This window comes from Chiloscyllium punctatum, chromosome 7 (assembly GCF_047496795.1).
Source record: "Chiloscyllium punctatum isolate Juve2018m chromosome 7, sChiPun1.3, whole genome shotgun sequence".
In the NCBI taxonomy this organism is placed as follows: Eukaryota; Metazoa; Chordata; class Chondrichthyes; order Orectolobiformes; family Hemiscylliidae; genus Chiloscyllium; species Chiloscyllium punctatum.
In genome coordinates, this window is record NC_092745.1 from 105,262,250 (window position 1) to 105,281,508 (window position 19,259).

The 19,259-nt window shown below is 42.4% G+C and overlaps 1 protein-coding gene across 5 annotated transcripts in view; it reads right to left on the minus strand.

Moving 5' to 3' along the window:
• The window catches only part of st3gal3a (ST3 beta-galactoside alpha-2,3-sialyltransferase 3a), a 503,401-nt gene that overhangs the window by 297,962 nt on the left and 186,180 nt on the right, over window positions 1–19,259 (minus strand). For 2 of the 5 annotated variants that reach the window (XR_011961176.1, XM_072574507.1), the window contains exon 6: window positions 6,985–7,038. The exons of the other annotated variants lie outside the window; for them this stretch is intronic. Coding sequence is in view for 1 of the 2 variants with exons in the window: in XM_072574507.1 (XP_072430608.1) it covers window positions 6,985–7,038 (54 nt within the window). In the remaining variant the exon portion in view is untranslated. The remainder of the gene's footprint in view (window positions 1–6,984; window positions 7,039–19,259) is intronic. 5 annotated transcript variants of the gene reach the window in all.

Below are 19,259 nucleotides of genomic sequence, written 5' to 3' on the forward strand. Positions count from 1 at the left end.
TATTTTGTCAAATGCTTTCCTAAAATTCATGAAGAAACATCCACTGCATTCCTTTCACCAACCTTCTCCTCTAGTTCATCAAAATTTCAATTAGTTTAATCAACTATAACATCCTTAATTAACACACTTTTTACAGTACTTGTTATGTTTTATTCCTCCCATTATGGTTACTGAAACCTAACCCACCACTTACATTAAACTAACCAGTCTGTAGTTATTAAGAAAAGTAATTCACTTTCTAATCTGGCTGATTAATTTTCACCCCATCATTTACCTTTACGTTCCTCTTCCTTAGCTGATGCAAGGTACTCAAAGTGTTCCAATATCAAAATGTTCAATGGTGTGAAGAGTTTGGAGCTGAACAATTTAGATATCATGCTTGGGCCAGCCTGACTTTTCACAGATATCTTTTACTATACCTGAACAGCAGACCACAGGTTGAATATGTCAAGATTGCAAAGATACTCCATTCACTTAAAGATGTTGGAAAGAGTCATGTGTGCCATTTGGGAAAGAGTGCTGCTATCTGAGATTTTCTTTCAATATAACATTCATTTATTCATAATTTTACAGACGTCAAAGCCATAAGACTGTAAAATGTAGAAGCAGATGTAAGTCATTCAGCCCATCAAATCTGCTCTGCCATTCAATGAAATCTGGCTGATCTGCTAATCCTCACCTCTATGTTCCAGGATTATCCCATAACCCTTGATTCCTTTCTTGATTAAAAAATCTATTTCAGCCTTCGGTATACTTAATAACCCAGCCTTGACAATCCTCTGCAATAAGGAACTCTACAGATTCGCTAGTCTGGAGAAGAAGTTCCTCTATCTCTTTCTTAAGGGGGTGACTCTCTACTGAGATGATACCCTCTAATCTTAGACTTTCCCACAAAGGGAAAGCAACTTTTCCACATCCACATTGTCAGACATCCTAAAGAACTGCATATTTTTCAATAAGCCTCACAGATCAGTTTTTGCCCTGTTCCACCCTGTAATTCCTACCAACATTGTTCCTTCATTTCCTCTTTGCCAGGGTATGATGCCAAGCAGGCACTATGAACTCTCCAGTAGTTTACCTATTTGCCACATGGACATCTTTGAGAGCAGCAAGAGCTATATCTAATGCTGTTTTCACATTACGTCCAAGCATAAGATTCCAAACAGATCATAGGTTAATGGTCAAAGCATGGGAATCTTAGTCAATTTTTTCTTACTAATTTACAAGCACAGAGATCAGTTAGTTCAGCACAAACTAGGGATTCAAGCTGGAACTTAGATGCATGCCTTATCTACGCACAGACTGCAATGCATTTGTGACATATTGTTTCGCAATTTTGAATATGCCTACAGCACTGTAAATCTCAAGATAAAACCAAGGTTATTAAGCAGAATTATAGCAACATGAATCCCAAATATCAGCAACATCAATATTACCAACTACTTTCAACTTCACTTTTTCTAACCACGCATAAACATTTAAAAAGTTCATTAAATGCTCAACTGCTTCAACACAGCAGTGTGACTTTCAAATGTACTGAACCTATTCCACCTTGCCCATTTTTCATTCGCTTAAACATTAGTCATAAGAATCACCTTGAATCAAAGAACTGCTAATCATTTCATAAAGTTAATGTAGCCAACTTCCCACAGCAAAATCTGTCAGGTTTGTTGATCCACCTTCCCCCTATTTTCCACCCGGTGAAAGCCACAAATGCTGTTGATTTGATAATATGTATTGTCCTTTCAATCTATACAGAAAATCTACTTATGCCTTGGGCATCCAATCACTCAGTGAATAATAAATCTCACACAATGGTCTGTTGAACAAACTTTCTTTAGAGTCTGAATTCTCATTGTCCAACATGCTAGTGAAGAAACTGGAGAATACATATGTGAAAGAGTAGGCTGCAATTATTTCAAATACTGAACAGATCGCAGGTCAGAACAGCTATTCTTTCCATTGCCTCGGGACAGACACTAGAGAAGCTTGTAGAGCCAGATATGTTAGTACCTATTCTTCGGTGTGTGTATCCACACTTCAGAGGCTATGTACCGATTAGTTTTTTGATGTACAATTGATTGCGATTCAATCAGATCGCAAGTCTCACTTGAGGTTTACTTTAAATGTAATACAATACAAACTATGAACAAGAACATAAGAGGTTTGTATGCACAAAAGACTTAAATATATAATACAGTAGCGGTACTTAAGAAATAGGGCAATAAAATGTTAATAAATGGATGGAAAAGAGGGATTTTTCAACTTCATATACATGTGCAAATTAAATAAAAACTGGAATCAAACTCGAATGTACTGATATCCCTGGCAGTGGCAAATATATCTGGGATTTGGTGGGTGCTGAAGTGTGGAGACTTTTAGGCCATTCTGACATGAAATTAACTACAGGTCGTTCTGCTATAATGCGACAGTTGTGTTCCTCTGCAGCCTCGTACTACAAAAAATCACGCTATGGAAAAGCTCTACAGAAAATCGTGTTGTAGGAGATCACGAATAGAAAATCACTATACCCATTCAGCAGAAAGTTTGCATTATCCAAACAACATGCACAATTCGTCAATCGCATTATTGCCAATTCGCGCTGAAACGCGCGTTACAGCAGAACAACCTGTATCTGATAAATAAGTTCCACTATGAAGATTCCAATAAGAAAATGTTCCCACTTATCAAGTACGTTAGAAGTTCCCAAGAAATGATTCAAAGCACTGCACTAAAGTGCAATAATAATTATTATGTGGGTACAATGTTTTGTGTACCATAACATTAAATGCTTAGTCGAATCTCTCTTGGGAACATTAGTTGAAGAAAGAAAGGTGATCCTGTTATTTTTTTCTGGAGAAATGTGACGGTTAACAGTTTGATCCCTAGTGTAGATGTTAAACCCAAAGGTTTCTAACTCAGAAGTCAACTAGCTCTCAATTGCTAACAACTTAAAATAGCCAAATGCCAGTCCAGGGAAAGGTTACTTCCCACATAATTGCCAGCTGGCTTTTCATTGTCAGAGCAAAACTAGAATGACTGTAGAAAGTCTCCAAACCAACAGTACCACTGTGACTAAAGTCAATACTGATACTACCTAATAATCCCAATCCTGAGCCCAAATTAGGACAATTGTTGAGCAGAATCACAGTGTCAGAAGATACAGAAATTGAAAATTACCACCTGGCTTGCACGTTCACATTTTTTTAATTCACTTGCCAGACATGGACGATACCAGCATTTCTTGATAAATTGGGGCTGAGCTGCCTTCTTGAATCACTGCAGTCCACAAGCTGGATGTTGGCCCATAGTGCCCTTAGGGAGGAAATTCCAGGAGTTTGACATAGTGACAGTGAAGGAATAGCGATATAGTTCCAAATCAGGATAATGAGTGGCTTGGAAGAAAACTTTCAGGTGGTCGTGTTCCCATATTTCTGCTGCCCTTATCCTTCAAGATGGAAACAGTCATGGGCTTGAAAGGTGCTCTCTAAGGATACTTGGTGAATTTTTGCTGTACATCAAGTAGATAGTGCACACAGCTGCTCCTGAGCAGCAGTGGTGGAGGGAGTGCTGTGGACGTGGTGCCAATTAAGTAGGCTGCTGCATCTTGGTTGGTGCCAAGCTTCTTGAGCGTTGTTGGAGCTGCATCCATTCAGGCAAGTTGTGAGTATTCCACTACACTTGTGCCTTAAAGATAGTAGGCAGGCTTTGGGGAGTCAGGTGGTGAGTTACTCACTGCATTATTCCTAGCCTCTGATTTAAAGTGTCACGTCCAGTTCAGTTCTAGTCAATGGTAACCACAAGGATGTTGATAGTGGGGAATTCAGTGATGGTAGCACCATTGAATATCAAGGGGTTGTCACAAAGCTAGTCCTTTTTGTTTGTCTAATAGCTGTTCTTTGACTCAAGGAGATTCTGTCCTTGATTTTCTTTAAGGGGCAAAATAAACCGAACTGGGCTCCGACCGGCCTGGTTTGGTACAGAGATGAAAAGGATTTTGAGAGGCCTTTTATTTACATGTAAACAGATGAAACTTCAGGCTAAAGTGGTCATGTTTGAAGTGACCTGTACAAAGAGAGGGGAGTGGTCAGCTCTCCAGCTGAGCGGAGCAGTTTTAGTTCAGTCTTGAACTGGTTGGAAGTTCAACAGGGAGCTGTGTGGAAACTCTCTCTGCCCTTCAACTTCAACCTGTAAGCATGTGTTCCATTTATACTGGTTTTTAAAGGGAGTTTGCTTATTGAGACTGCTGTGTATATTCGGAACAGCATAATTAGTTGGACAGGCTGAGTTCTGTAGGGGTTCTTCATTCTGCTCTTTGTGTTTCATTATGTAATTTTGTGAATAAATTTTTGGCTGTTTTCAAATCTAGTCGTCAAACTAGCTAACTTACTGTACACTTACTGAAACAAATTGCAAAGTTATGGTCTGGGTTGCCTGCTTAAGAATTTTTTGAATGGTCTGGCTTAGTCCATATCAGAGTAGTGGTTAGATTGTGTCTTATTGGAGACAGTCATTGTCTGGCACTTGTGTGGTGCAAGTATTTTTACCATTTGTCATCCCAAACCTGGATATTGTTGAGATCTTGTTGCATTTGAACATGGATTGCTTCAGCACCTGAGGAGTCTCTAATGGTGCTAAACATTGTGCAATCATCGATAAACATCCCCACTTGACCTTACAATGGAGGGACAATGGAGGGAAGGTCATTAATGAAGCAACTGAACATGACTGGCGTAGAACACTAGCCTGAGGAACACATGCAGGGATGTTCTGAGGCAGAATCATTTGACCCAAAACGTTAACTCTGATTTCTCTCCACTGGTTGTGTGGCAGATGGTGATGAAACCAGCATTTACCCCTGACTAATGCAGAGGAAACCCACACAGACAAGGGGAGAACGTGCAAACTCCATACAAACAGTCACCGGAGGCCAGAATCAAACGTTGGCACTGCAAGGCAGCAGTGCTAACCGCAGATCCATCGTGCCGCCCCTTCAACTTTGACCATTTCAACTTGATAGATATCTTTTCAAATGAGGGGGGAATGTCTATCATCTCCATCTTTAATTCAGGCACTAAACACAGATCTCAAGAGGGTCGGTGTGGACTTGTTGGGCCTAAGGGCCTGTTTCCACACTGTAGGGAGTCTGTGATTCTATGACACTGCCAGACCTTCTAGCTTTCCCAGCAATTTCTATTTTTGTCTCCTGCAGAGATGTCCTGGATCAAAGATGACTGATCTCTTAAAAACTACAGCTATGTTCCTACATGGCAAGAAAGCTGCAACCAGTGAAGAATTTTCTTCCTGATACCCACTGATTGTAGTTTTGCTCAGGCTCCTTGATGCCATACTCAGCTGAATGCAGCCTTGATCTCAAGAGCTGTCACTCTCACCTTACCTCTAGAATTCAGCTCTTTTGTCCATGTTTAAACTAATGCTATAATGAGGTCAGGAGTTGAGTGGCTCTGGGGGAAATCAAGTTGAGCGGGTGAGTGAGTAGGTTATTGTTAAGCAGGTGCTGTTGATAGCACTGTTGATGTCACACTGATGATTGAGAGTAGACTGAGGGGACAGTAATTGGCTGGGATGGATTTGTCATGCTCTGTGCGTACAGGATATAACTAGGCTTTTGTTGGTTAGACGCCAGTTTTGTAAATACATTGGAAGAGAGTTTGGCTAGGGAAGTGGCAAATTCTGGAGCCTATCTCATCAGTACAACTACCAGAATGTTATCAGGTTGCATAGCAATATCCAGTGCCTCCAATCATTTCTTGATGAAGAATACTTCAGCCTTATTTTTTCTATTGATCCATTGGTCACTTCCATCATCAAGGAGGGGGATATTTGTGGAGCCTCCTTCACCAGCAAGTCATAGAATTTTACAGCACAGGAGGCCATTCTACCCATGAAGTCTGTACTGACTCCCGAAAGAGCAAAGAGTTGTTCATTGTCACCATCATTCACGGCCTCACGTGGCAGGGCTGCAAACATTAGATCTAATTCTTTGGTTGTGGAATCACTTAGCTCTGTTTATCACTTGCTGCTTACGTTGTTTGCAACACAAGTAATTCTGTTTGGTAGCTTCACTGGATTAACACTCCAATTTTAGGTATGCTTGGTGCTGCTCTCCACTGAATCAGGTTGATTCCATGGCTTGATCGTAATGAGTGATAATCCAGGCCATGAGATTGCACATTGTGTTGGAGTACAATTCTGCTGCTATTGACGGCCTATAGCACCACACGGATGTCCAGTCTTGAGTCGCTAGATCTGTTTGATGTCTGTACCATTTCATACGGTGATAGCGCCAAAAACACAAAGGAAGGTATTTTCAACATGAAGACAGGACATTGATCACCGTACTGTTAATCTGGAGACACTCTTACTAATACTGTCATGGACAGATGCATCTATTGCTGGCAGATTGGCAAAGATGAGGTTAAGTATGTTTTTCCCTCTCATTGGTTCCCTCACCACCTGCCACAGACTCAGTCTGGCAGCTAGTCCTGTCAGACCCAACCATTTGATCAGTGGTGTTGCTGCTGTGGTAAACATTGAAACTCCCACCCAGAGTAAATTTTGTGTTCTTGCTACTCTCTATGTTTCTTCCATGGGTTGTTAAACATGGAGGACTCCTGACTCATCAACTGAGGGAGGATGGTATGTGGCAATCAGTAGCAGATGCCTTGACACTTCTTGGGGTCCACAGTCAATGTTGAGGTTCCCAGGGTAGCTCTCTCCCGACTGCAAACCACTGTGCCACCACCTCTATTGGTCTGTCCTGACAGTGGGACATATCTAGGGATGATGGCGGCAGTGTCTGGGACATTATCTGTAAGTTAGATTCTTAAAATGCCTATGTTTCTACCACAGTCTATGATAAATCTGTGTTAAAGTAAATGAAAACATGAAGATTGTTTGCACCTTGATTCTTTCATTGATTCAACTGGAACATTTCTCAATACCTTAAATGATTATATTTACCTTTTATCCTTTCTCCAGCTTGTCTTTACTTTCTTCCTTTTAACTTCAAACACTCTAGAAGGCAAAAAGATAGCTAGAACTACAGTATTATGAGCTAGATACACAATGGCTTTAGAAACAAACAGCACATGGAAAGATGTGTGAAGATTTTTAAGCTCCAAACAAGGTAGATATGTTTAAGAACCAAGTATGAACCCAATTTAAATGGTTCAGAAGTAAACCATCTTTGATCATGACATTTTCAGTTGTTTGCAAGTTGAATTTTTCCAATATTTATATATATTTTTGAAGATATCACTTATGGTCCATGGGAGTCACTGGCTGCATTTGTTACCCATTGTCAAATGTCCTTGAGAAGGAGGTGGTGAGCTGCTGTCTTGAACCGCTGCAGTCCATCTGCTGTAGGTGGACCACAATGCCCTTAGGGAAGGAATTCCAGGATTATGACTTAGTAATAGTGAAAGACCAGCAATATAATTCCAAATCAGGATGATCAGTGGCTGGAGGGAAGCTTGCATGTAGTGGTTCCTGTGTATTGATGGTCTTGGCCTTTGAGATGGAAGTGGTTGTGGGTGCTGTCTAAATTTCTTTGGCACATTTCTGCAGTGCATCTTGTAGATAGTACACACTGCTGTGACTTAGTTGTGGGATTGTTTAGGTCCGTCGGCCACTTGCTGCTTACGCCAGTATCGGTAAGAATGACTGCTATGCAGTTCTTATGGTGATAAAGTCACACTTTCACATTGAGAATATCCTGCATTGTATCGTGTGGCACTATCACTGTGTTAAATGGAACATGATTTGGAGGTGTCGGTGTTAGACTGGGGTGTACAAAGTTAAAACTCACACAACACCCGGGGTCATTCCTGATGAACAATTTATGCCTGAAACATCGATTCTGCTGCTCCTCAGATGCTGCCTGACCAGGTGTGCTTTTCCTGCACCACACTCTTCAACTCTGATCTCCAGCATCTGCAGTCCTCACTTTCTCCTTCTTGGTCGCATTTAAACTTTTCCTCTTTTATCTTAAACCCATACCCCCTAGAAATTGGCATTTCTACCCTGGAAAAAGTACACTGACTATCCATCAATCCATACCTCTCATAATTCCGTAATTTCTATCAGATTTGACTTCAAGTTTGTCCAATCTCTCCACATACCTAATATCTCCAAACTCAACAATATCCTGGTAAACTTTTTCTGTACACTCTCCAAAACCTTTTGGTACTGTGGTGACCAAAACTGTACACAATATTTCAAATGTGGTCTGAAGTTCAATAATGCTGCAACATGACTTGTATACCAAACAGAAAACAGCAATTGATAGACTGAACTAAGTGATCCCATAACTGACAAATCAGATCTTAGTTTTCCAGCCCTGAATCGTGGTGGACAACTAAACCACTCACTGAAGGAGGAGGGGGCTCAATAATCTCCACAGGCAGATTAGTGAGGACAAGGTCAATATGTTTTTCCCTCTTATTGGTTTCTTTACCACCTGCCACAAACCCAGTCTAGCAGTCTCCCAGTTTTGGCACTAAACCCCCAAATGTTAGTAAGACGGACTTTGCCGAGTGGAAAGAAATGTTTTTTTCCCAATATCTTGTCTGGTACTGAGGTCAATGCCAGATGGTGAGTCCAGTTTAATTTCTTTGTTTAGACTTTGTTGCGATTGATGTGACGGAGTGGCTTGCTCGGCCATTTCAGAGGGCACTTGAAAATAAACCACATTGTTGCAGGTCTGGAGTCACGTGTAGGCTACACCAGATGAGGATGACAAGAGAGCAACTAGGAAGAGAATAGATCCCCTTAAAGATCCATAAGGTCGTCCACGTGAGGAGTGACAGGAGATGGGTAAGATCCTAAATGAATATTTTTCATCAGCATTTAGCATGGACAAAGAAATGGAAGCTGGGGACCTTGGGGAAATAAATAGTAAAGTCTTGAAAAGAGTCCACATTACAGAAGAGGAGGTGCTGGATGTCTTAAAATACAACAAGGTAGATAAATCCCTGAGACCTGATCGGGTGCATCCCAGGACATTGTGAAAAGCTCGAGAAAAAAATCTGCAGAGTCCTAATGGAAATATCTGTATCATCGACAAGCATTAGTGCGATGCCAGAAGATTGGAAGATGGTTAATGGTGTGCCATTATTTCAGAAAGGCTGAAAGGAAAAGCCAGGGAACAACAGACAGGTGAGCCTGACATCAGTGGGCACGTTGTTGGAGGGGGTTCTGACAGACAAGATCTACATTCATGTGGAAAGGCATAGTCAGCATCACTTCATGCATGGGAAATTGCCTCACACAAATTTGATTTTTTTTTTAAGAAGTGACAAAAAGATGGATGAAGACAGAGTGGTAAACGTTGTCTACATGGACTTTAGCAAGGCCTTCAACAAGGTTTTGCCCAGTATACTGATTAGTAAGGTTAGATCACATGGGATCCAGGAGAGCTAGCCAACTGGATACAAAGTCAACTTGACGGTAGGACAGAGAGGGTGGAAGTAGAGGATTGTTACAGTCTTAGCTATGTACAGCACGGAAACAGACCCTTTGGTCTAATTGGCCCTCGCTGACCAGATACCCTATATTAATCTAGTTTGACCCATATCCCTCTAAATCCTTCCTATTCATATATCCATCCAGATGCCTTGTTGCTCAAACTGGAGACCTGTGGCTAGCAGTATGCTGCAAGGATCAGTGCTGGGTCCATTGGTCTCGTCATTTATATAATTGATTTGGATGAGAATATAGGAGGCATAGTTAGTAAGTTTGTGGATGACAAACAAGACACTTTAAATCTTTAACCCTCATCTTAAACCTATGTTCTCTAGTGGTATAGTGGACAATGAAGAAGGTAATCTACAAGTACAACAGGATCTTGATCAACTGCGCTAGTGGGTTGAGGAGTGACAAATGGAGTTTAACACAGATGAATGCGAGATGGTGCATTTTGGAAAGACCTGTCAGGCAAAGACTTACACAGTTAATTGTAGGGCCCTGGGGAGTGTTGTCAAACAAAGACACCAAGGGTTGCAGGTATTATAGTTCCTTGAAAGTGGCATCACAGGTAGACAGGATGGTAAAGGCTGCATTTGGTACACTTGACTTCATCAATGCGAGCACTCTATACAGAAATTGGAATATCATGTTATAGCTGTACAAGACATTGGTAATGCCAAATTTGGAGTACTGTGCACAATTCTCATTGCCCTACTGGAGAAAGGATGTTATTAAACTGGAAAGGGTGCAAAAAGGCTTTACAAGAATGTTAGAGAGACTGGAGGGTTTGAGCTATAAGAAGAAACTGAATAGGCTGAGACTTTTTTTTCCTGGTGCATAGGAGGCTGAGGAAAGACCTTATAGATGTTTATAAAATCGTGGGATGCATAGCTCAGATGAGTAGCCAAGGTCTTTTCCCCAGGGTAGAGCAGTCCAAACTAGAGGACATAGGTTTAAGATGAGGGTTAAAGATTTAAAGTGTCTTGTTTCATTTACACAGAGAATGACGCATATATGGAACAAGCTACCAAGGGGAAGTGTTAGGGGCAGGTACAATCACAAAATTCAAAATACATTTGGACAGGTAAATGGATAAGAAAGATTTAGAGGGATATGAGGCAAATGCAGGTAAATGGGATTAATTCAGTCTAGGAAACCTGGTTGGCATGGACAATCTGGGTCAAAGGGCATGTTTCCATGCTGTATGGCTCAATGACAAATTTCCATACTCGAAAGACATTAGTGAACCAGATAGTTTTTCCAACAATCAGCAGTATTTTCATGGCCATCATTACATTCTTAATTCCAGAAATTTATTGAATTCAAAGTCCACCAATTGCCATTTGAACAAGGGTCCTGACAGCATTAGCTAGTTTCTAGATTCATAATCTAACACAAATATTACCAGGCTTATCAACTCTCCTGTATCTCCAATACATATTTGTCTTCTTCAAAAATGACAAAGTACTCCAGCTAAGTATTCCCAAACTAATAGCATACTTAATTTCTGACAGCTGCCAAAGTCACTGTTAAAACACTACCATGAAATGAGATTTAAAAATCGTTATTTTTACTGCCAATTATCGTGCTGCTCCAGTAAACACAATCATGTGTTTCATCCAATATTTTGCATAAGGTAGTCCTTGGAGCATAAACAATGCTTTTAAAAACTTGCGATATATTTAAAATATTATGAATTCAATTCTGAATATTCAAAAAGGTATTTTAAATCAATTATGCCTAGCTGGTTAAAATATACTTATTATGCTTTGAAATAACTGGAGTACGTTAAATCCTATTTATGCTTTTAAATAGATAAGACTGAAAAAGGTTAATGCACTGAAGTATTCTCCACAGCTCCAGATTAATTCAAGGGAATGCATGAGAATTTTCTTCTGCCTGCTTGCAGGAGAAAAAGCTTGAAAAATGTTGTATGTCTGGAATCACAGACTGGGACAAACATCAATTTCTAAACAGGCAAGATAATAGAAACAAATGAAGGATTGAAGCCAGAAGTCCTGCTTTAGTGTGGGAACTAAGATCTACAACCTGTTTTATTCTAAATGTAGCACAAACATGCATAAAAACTAGAGACGATCAGCTCAGAGGCAGATCACCAACCATGTGAATTAAATGTATTGCATTTTCCACTTGAGACATACAACACAACATCGCTGCACTGAAAATCTATTGTTCCATCATTCTCCATCACAACCATATCAGGTTTTATTGCATTGGGACTCTTAATGTTTTAAGAATTCAATTTCCACCAGCATCGCTGAAGATCTATAAAATATTTTAATTAAAAATTAAAATTGGCTTCATCAAATATACAGATCCTTCTCTATTCCATAAACACTTCTGGCAATTGCGAAGATAAATCTAAGATTTCATGAATTGAAAAGTTAGAAAACTATCATGTTTAGAGTGGTGCAGTGGTAGTGTACCTACCTCTGGACCAGAAAGTCCAGGTTCTAGTCTCAGTGCCATGGAGTTGTGTCATAACATGTCTGAAGAGGTTGATTTAAGAAAAAGGCAATATAGCAAGAAATAAAGAAAACAATTACAGAACTCAATTAATCTATGTTAACAATCTTAGGACAAAGAAATTCAAAAAAGAAGTGAAGTCCTAAGTAAACTTAGGGGTAGGTGATAGCCTAGTGGTATTACTGCAAGATTATTAATCCAGAAACTCAGATCATGTTCTGGGGACCCAGGTTCGAATTCACCACCGTGGCACAGGGTGGAAATTGAATTCAATAATAAAAAACAAAATCTGGAATCAAGAATCTACTGGTGACCATGAAATCATTGTCAATTGTCAGAAAAACCCATCTTGTTCACTAATATCCTTCAGGGAAGGAAATCTGCCAACCTCCCCTGGCCTGGCCTACACGTGACTCCAGATCCACAGCAAAATGGTTGACTCTCAATGCCCTCTGAAATGGTCGAATTATACTACTCAGTTGTACCAATCGCTGCACAGTCTCAAAGAAATGAAACCAGACAGATCACCTGGCATCGACCGGGGCACCAGAAAAGACAATGGTACCCCACCAACCTCTGGACCAATCGTAACAAGGACAGAACACCCCTTGTCCTCACCTTCTACCCCATCAACCTCCGGATACATCGCAATCATTGTCCACAATTTCCGCCACCTACAAGCAGACCCCACCGCCAGGGATATATTTCCCTCCCCAGCCCTGTCTGCAGTCCAGAGAGACCATTCCCTCTGCAACTTCTTTGTTATGTCCACACACCCCACCAATCCACCCTCCCTGCCACTGCAAGAAGTGCAAAACCTACTCCCACACCTCCTCACTTACCTCTGTCCAAGGCCACAAAGGATCCTTCTACATCCAACATAGATTTACCTATACTTCCACATATGTCATCTACTGTGTCCATTACTCCCAATGTGGTCTCCTCTGCACTGGAGAGACAGGAAACCAACTTGCGGAATGTTTCAGGGAACATCTCCGGGACACGCACTAAACAACCCCACCACCCTTTGCAAGGTTGATAATATGGTTTTATTTTAGGAGGATATATCATTAGGTGAACTGTGAGAAATGACTGGCTGCAGGTTGTACTAAGAGCCCACTCAAGCTCCTGACAGACATTTTCAACTCCTCCTCTCACTCCGCTAAGGACACGCGAATCTTGCTCCAAACCCTAACCACTTGACGCCTCATTTTCCGCCTTGGGGCCCGCCAACTACGGGATCAATGTAGATTTCACCAGTTTCCTCATTTCCCCTCCCCCAATGTTTTCCCAGATCCAACCTTTCAACTCAGCACTGCCCTCTTGAACTGTCCTACCTGTCCATCTTCCTTCCCACCTATCCACTCCACCCTACTCACCTATACCACCACCTTCATCTACATATCACATTCCCAGCTACCTTCCCCCCAAACCCATGCCTCTCCCATTTGAATCTCAGCCCGCCCGCTCCCCCTCCTCCTCCACCCCCCTCCTCCCCATAACCCCCACCACCCCCCCTCCTCCCCCCCACTCCCACCACCCCCCCTCCTCCCCCCCACTCCCTCCACCCACCCACCCCCACCCTTCACCTCCCCGCTCCCCACCCTCCACCCACCCCCACCCCCACCACCTCTCCCCCCTCTCCCCCCCCACCCCCCTACCCCCCCAAGCTTCATTCCTGATGAAGGGCTAATGCTTGGAATGTCAATTCTCGTGCTCCTCAGATGCTGCCTGACCAGCTGAGCATTTCCAGCACCACACTTTTCAATGCAGGAACATTACTATCAACCCTGCAAAGTCCTCCTCACTAACATCTGGCAGCTAGTTCCAAAACTGAGAGAGCTGTCTCACAGACTAGTCAAGCAACAGCCTGACATAGTCATAATCACTGAATCATACGTTACAGACAATACCTCAAACATCACCATCACCATCACCATCCCCGGACATGCCCTTTCTCGCTGGCAGAACAGACCCAGCAGAGGTGGTAGCATAGTAGTATACAGTCAGGAGGCAATTCGTCTGGGGGTCCTCAACATTTACTCTGGACCCCATTAAGACTCATAGTTTCAGGTTAAACATTAGATTAGGTTACTTAGAATACTTACAGTGTGGAAACAGGCCCTTCGGCCCAACAAGTCCACACCGACCCTCCGAATAGCAACTCACCCAGACCCATTCCCCTACATTTACCCTTTCACCTAACACTATGGGCAATTTAGTATGGCCAATTCACCTAACCTGCACATCTTTGGACTGTGGGAGGAAACCGAAGCACCCAGAGGGAAACGTGCAAACTCCACACAGATAGTTACCTGAGGCGGGAATTGAACCCGGGTCTCTGGCGCTGTGAGGCAGCAGTGCCAACCACTGTGCCACCGTGCCGCCCATGGACAAGAAAATCTCCTGATTACCACATACTGTCCTCCCTAAGTTGATGAATCAGTACTCCTCCATGCTGAACCAACACTCAGGATGGCAAGGGCATAAAGTGTACCTTGGATGGGGGATTTCAATGTCCACCAGTACTAGAGATCAAGCTTGTCTGGTCCTAAAGGATAAAGAAGCTAGACTGGGTCTGCAGCAGGTGATGAGGAAACCAACAAGAGGGAAAAACGTACTTGCCCTCATCCTTACCAATCTGCCACTGCAGATGCACCTGTCCATGACAGTATCGGTAAGAGTGACGACACACAATCCTTGTGGAGACAAAGAACCCCTTCACATTCACACCTCTATGTTGTGTGGCACTATCACCGTGCTTAAATGGGACAGACTTCAAACAGATCTAGCAACTCAAGACTGGGTATTCATGATGTGCTGTGGGCCATCAACAGCAGAGAATTGTACTCCAACACAATCTGCACCCTCATGCACCGGCATATCTCCCACTCAACCATTACCATCAAGTCAGGGGATTAACCCTGGTTCAATGGAGATTGCAGGAGGGCATGCCAGGAGCAGCACCAGGCATACCTAAAGATGAGGTGTCAACCTGGTGAAGCCATCAAACAGGTCTACTTGCATACCAAACAGCATAAGCAGCAAGTGATGGGCAGAGCTAAGCAATCCTACATCTAACGGATCAGATCCAAGCTCTGCGGTCCTGCCACATCCACTCATGAATGGTGGTGGACAATTAAACAACTCACTGCAGGAGGAGGCTCCACAAATATCCCCATCCTCAATGACGGAAGACCCCAGCACATCAGTGCAAAAGATAAGGCTAAAGCTTTCGCAGCAATCTTCAGCCAGGCGTGCCGAGTAAGTGATCCATCTCAGTTTCCTCCATTGGTCCCCAGTATTACAGGTACGAGTCTTCAGCCAATTTAATTCACTCCACATGACATCAAGAAATGGTGGGAGACTCTGGATACTGCAAAGTCTACAGGTCCTAATAACATTCCAGCAATAGTACTGAAGGCATTTGCTCCAAAACTTGCCACTCCCCTAGCCAAGATGCTCCAGTACAGTTACAATACCAGCATCTACATGGCAACATGAAAAATTATCTAAGTATGTCCTGCACATAAAAAGCAAGACAAATCCAACACAACTAAGTACCACCCCATCAGTCTACTCTTGATCATCAGTAAAGTGATGGAACGTTTCAATCAGTGACACTACTAGCAAGCAGCATCTGGTCAACAATAACCAGCTCAGTGTTGCCCAGCTTGGATTCTGCCAGAGCCACTCAGCTCTGGACCTCATTACAGCCTTGGTCCAAATATGGACGAAAGGGCTGAATTCCAGAGGTGTGGTGAATGTGACAGGGCTTGACATCAAGGCTGCATTCAACCGTGCATGGCATCAAGGTTCCCTCGCAAAACTGGAATTAATGAGTATCCGGGGGAAACTCTCCGGTGGGTGGAATCATATCTGACACATAGGAAGCGGGTCGTGGCTGTTCGAGGTCAGTCATCTCAGCTGCAAGATATCTCTGCAGAGTTCCTCAGGGTAGTGTCCTCAGTCGCTTCATCAATGACTTTCCCTCCATCATAAGGTCAGAATGGGGATGATTGCACAATTCAGCACCATTCATGTCTCCTCAGATGCTGAAGCAGTCCATGTTCAAATGCAACAAGATCTGGACAACATCCAGGCTTAAACTGACAAGTGGCAAGTAACATTCACACTACACAAATGCCAGGCTATGACCATCACAATCTAAACACTATCCCTTGGCATTCAACAGTGTTACCATCACTGATTCTCCTACTATCAACATCATGGGGGTAATCATTGACCAGAAATCCCAACTGGACTCACTATATAAATACAGTGGCTATAAAAGCTCATCAGAAGCTAGGAATATTGCAGCAAGTAACTCACCTTCTGAATCCCCAAAGCCTGTCCACCATCTACAAGGCACAAGTCAGGAGTGTAATGGAATATTCCTTGATGAATGCAGCCTCAAAAACACTCAAGAAGCTTGACACCATCCAGGACAAGGCAGCCTGCTTAACTGACACTACATCCACAGTCTCCACCACTGACGCTCAGTAGCAGCAGTGTGTACAATCTACAAAATGCACTGCAGAAATTCACCACAGATCCTCAGACAGTACCTTCCAATCATACGACCTCTTCCATCTAGAAGCACAAGGGCAGCAGATATATGGGAACACCACCCCTGTAAGTTCTCCTCCAAACCACTCACCATCCTAATTTGGAAATATATCACTGTTCCTTCACCGTCATTGGATCAAAATCCTGGAATTCCCTCCCTAATGGCATGATGGGTCAACACACAGTAGGTGGACTGCAGTGTTCAAGAAGGCAGGTCACCACCACCTTCTCAAGGGTAACTAGGGATGGGCAATAAATGCTGGCCAGTCAGCGATGCCCATATCCCACAAATGAATTGTTAAAAAAGTTAATCTCTCAATTTTTTTGTATTTATTCACTCACCGGATGTGGCCATCTCTGGCTGGGCCAGCATTTATTGCCCATCCCTAATTGCCCAGGGGTTAGTTGGTATCAACCACATTGCTGTGCGTCAAGAGTCACTGGTAGGCCAGACCAGGTAAGGATGGCAGTTTCCTTCCTGAAGGACATTAATGAAGCAGATAGGTTTTTCCAACAATCGATAATGGTTTCATGGTCATCATTAGACTCTTAATTCCAGATTCTATTTTGAATTCAAATTCCACTGTCAACTATGGTGGGAATTGAACGTAGGCCCCCAGAACATTAGCTGAGTTTCTGGTACCAGATAATACCACTAGACCAATGGCTCTCCTATTTGTTTGCACACCAGTTTGTTACTGTTCTTCAAATTTCACCTATTGAGAGCTTAACTTCCAGTTTCTATTCTCATTATGAAGGGATTTAAATATGGTCAAGTCAATTTACTTTCTATGAACATTACTATTGATATTGAGGTACATCCATGATGAAAGATGAAAACCTGGATTTTCCTATGTGGCCTGCAAAGCAGATCAGCATAAACTGAGCACAGCTTTGTCAAAATGACTGAAGATTCAGTGCGTCATTGCATTTCTTTGTGGTTAGGAGATGCATGTGGGTGGTATTCCTTTTAAAATTCTAATATGCGATAGCAAACACCATTTTCAGCACACTGGACAGTGTTTATGGATCAGGAATACCAATCATCCTGAGTTTTTGGCAAATCAACTGTGATTATTATTTAACTGAAAAGCAATGAGCACAATGATTTGTTTTAATGCCTTTTTTGTGCTTTAATGCCCGTGACCTTTTCGCTGATTATTTTGATTTATTTATTATCAGTAGATTGCTACTATCCATAGAATTTCCATTTGTATTCTAGTTACCAGCATTTTCAGAAGATCAAGAGATATCAGACAGTTGAGCCTGTGAGAGAGGCATTCTATATATCTGTGCACTTGCATCTATAGACAAAAGTGAACATCAGTTGATTTGGTGGATGAACAGTACATGCTTCCTTTTCCTAAAGTCTCCATAGCCAAATAGCATGAGGTCATTCAACTCTAGGAACTATCGCAAAGAATTCCAATCCTGATCGTGCTTACACATTCCCAACAGAAGTCACTAGACAGCAATCAGGAACAAAAATTACTCCTATTCCAAGTCTGTTCCACAGTTAGCACAGCACTGTTCAAGGACTGAACATTAAAATAAAATGTCAGAAATACTCTGCAGGTCGGAATACATTGAAAAAGGTGGGATTAATTCTTCGGGGCAACAACTTTGGGTGGCACAGTGGCACAGTGGTTAGCACTGCTGCCTCACAGCGCCAGAGACCCAGGTTCAATTCCTGCATCAGACGACTGACTGTGTGGAGTTTGCACATTCTCCCCGTGTCTGCGTGGGTTTCCTCCAGGTGCTCCAGTTTCCTCCCACAGTCCAAAAATGTGCAGGTTAGGTGAATTGGCCATGCTAAATTGCCCATAGTGTTAGATCTAGGGGAATGGGTCTGGGTGGGTTACGCTTCGGCGGGTCAGTGTGGATTTGTTGGGGTGAAGGGACTGTTTCCACACTGTACGTAATCTAAATCTAACTCTAAGCCTGCTTCCCTTTTTATGCAGTCTGACTTACTAAGTAGTTCCAACACATTCTGTTTTACTTCAGTGAGTGAAATCGTGGTCTGTAAGTTTTAGGTACTTGGATTACATCAATGACATTAACCATTAAGAGTCAGATGTGATGCAACTGACAACAAGGTGCCACTATTTAAGAAAGGTGGTAAAGAAAAGCCAGGGAACTATAGACCGATGAGCCTGACATCGGTGGTGGGTAAATTGCTGAAGGAAATTTTGAGGGACAGGATTACATGTATTTGGACAGGCAAGAACTGATTAAGAATGGTCAACATGGCTTTGCCCGCCAGAAATCACGTCTCATTTACTTGAGATTTTTGAACAAGTAACAAAGAGTATTGATGAGGACAGAGTGGTGAATCTGATTTATATGGACTTCAGTAAGGCGTTCAACAAGGGTCTACATGGTTGACTGGTTAGCAAGGTTAGATCACATGGAATACATGGAGAACAAGCTACTTGGATACAGAACTGGATCAAAGGTAGAAGATGAGGGTGATGGTGGAGGATTGCTTTTCAGACTGGAGGCCTGTGACAGTGGTGTGCCTCAGGGATCAGTGCTTGGTCCACTGCTTTTCGTCATTTATATAAATGATTGAGATGTATAGTTACAAAGTTTGTAGATGACACCAAAATTGGAGGTACAGTGAATGGCAGAGGAGGTTATTCAGAGTAATGGCATCTTGATCAGATGGGCCATTGGGCTGAGGAGTGGCAGATGGAATTTGGTTTAAATAAATG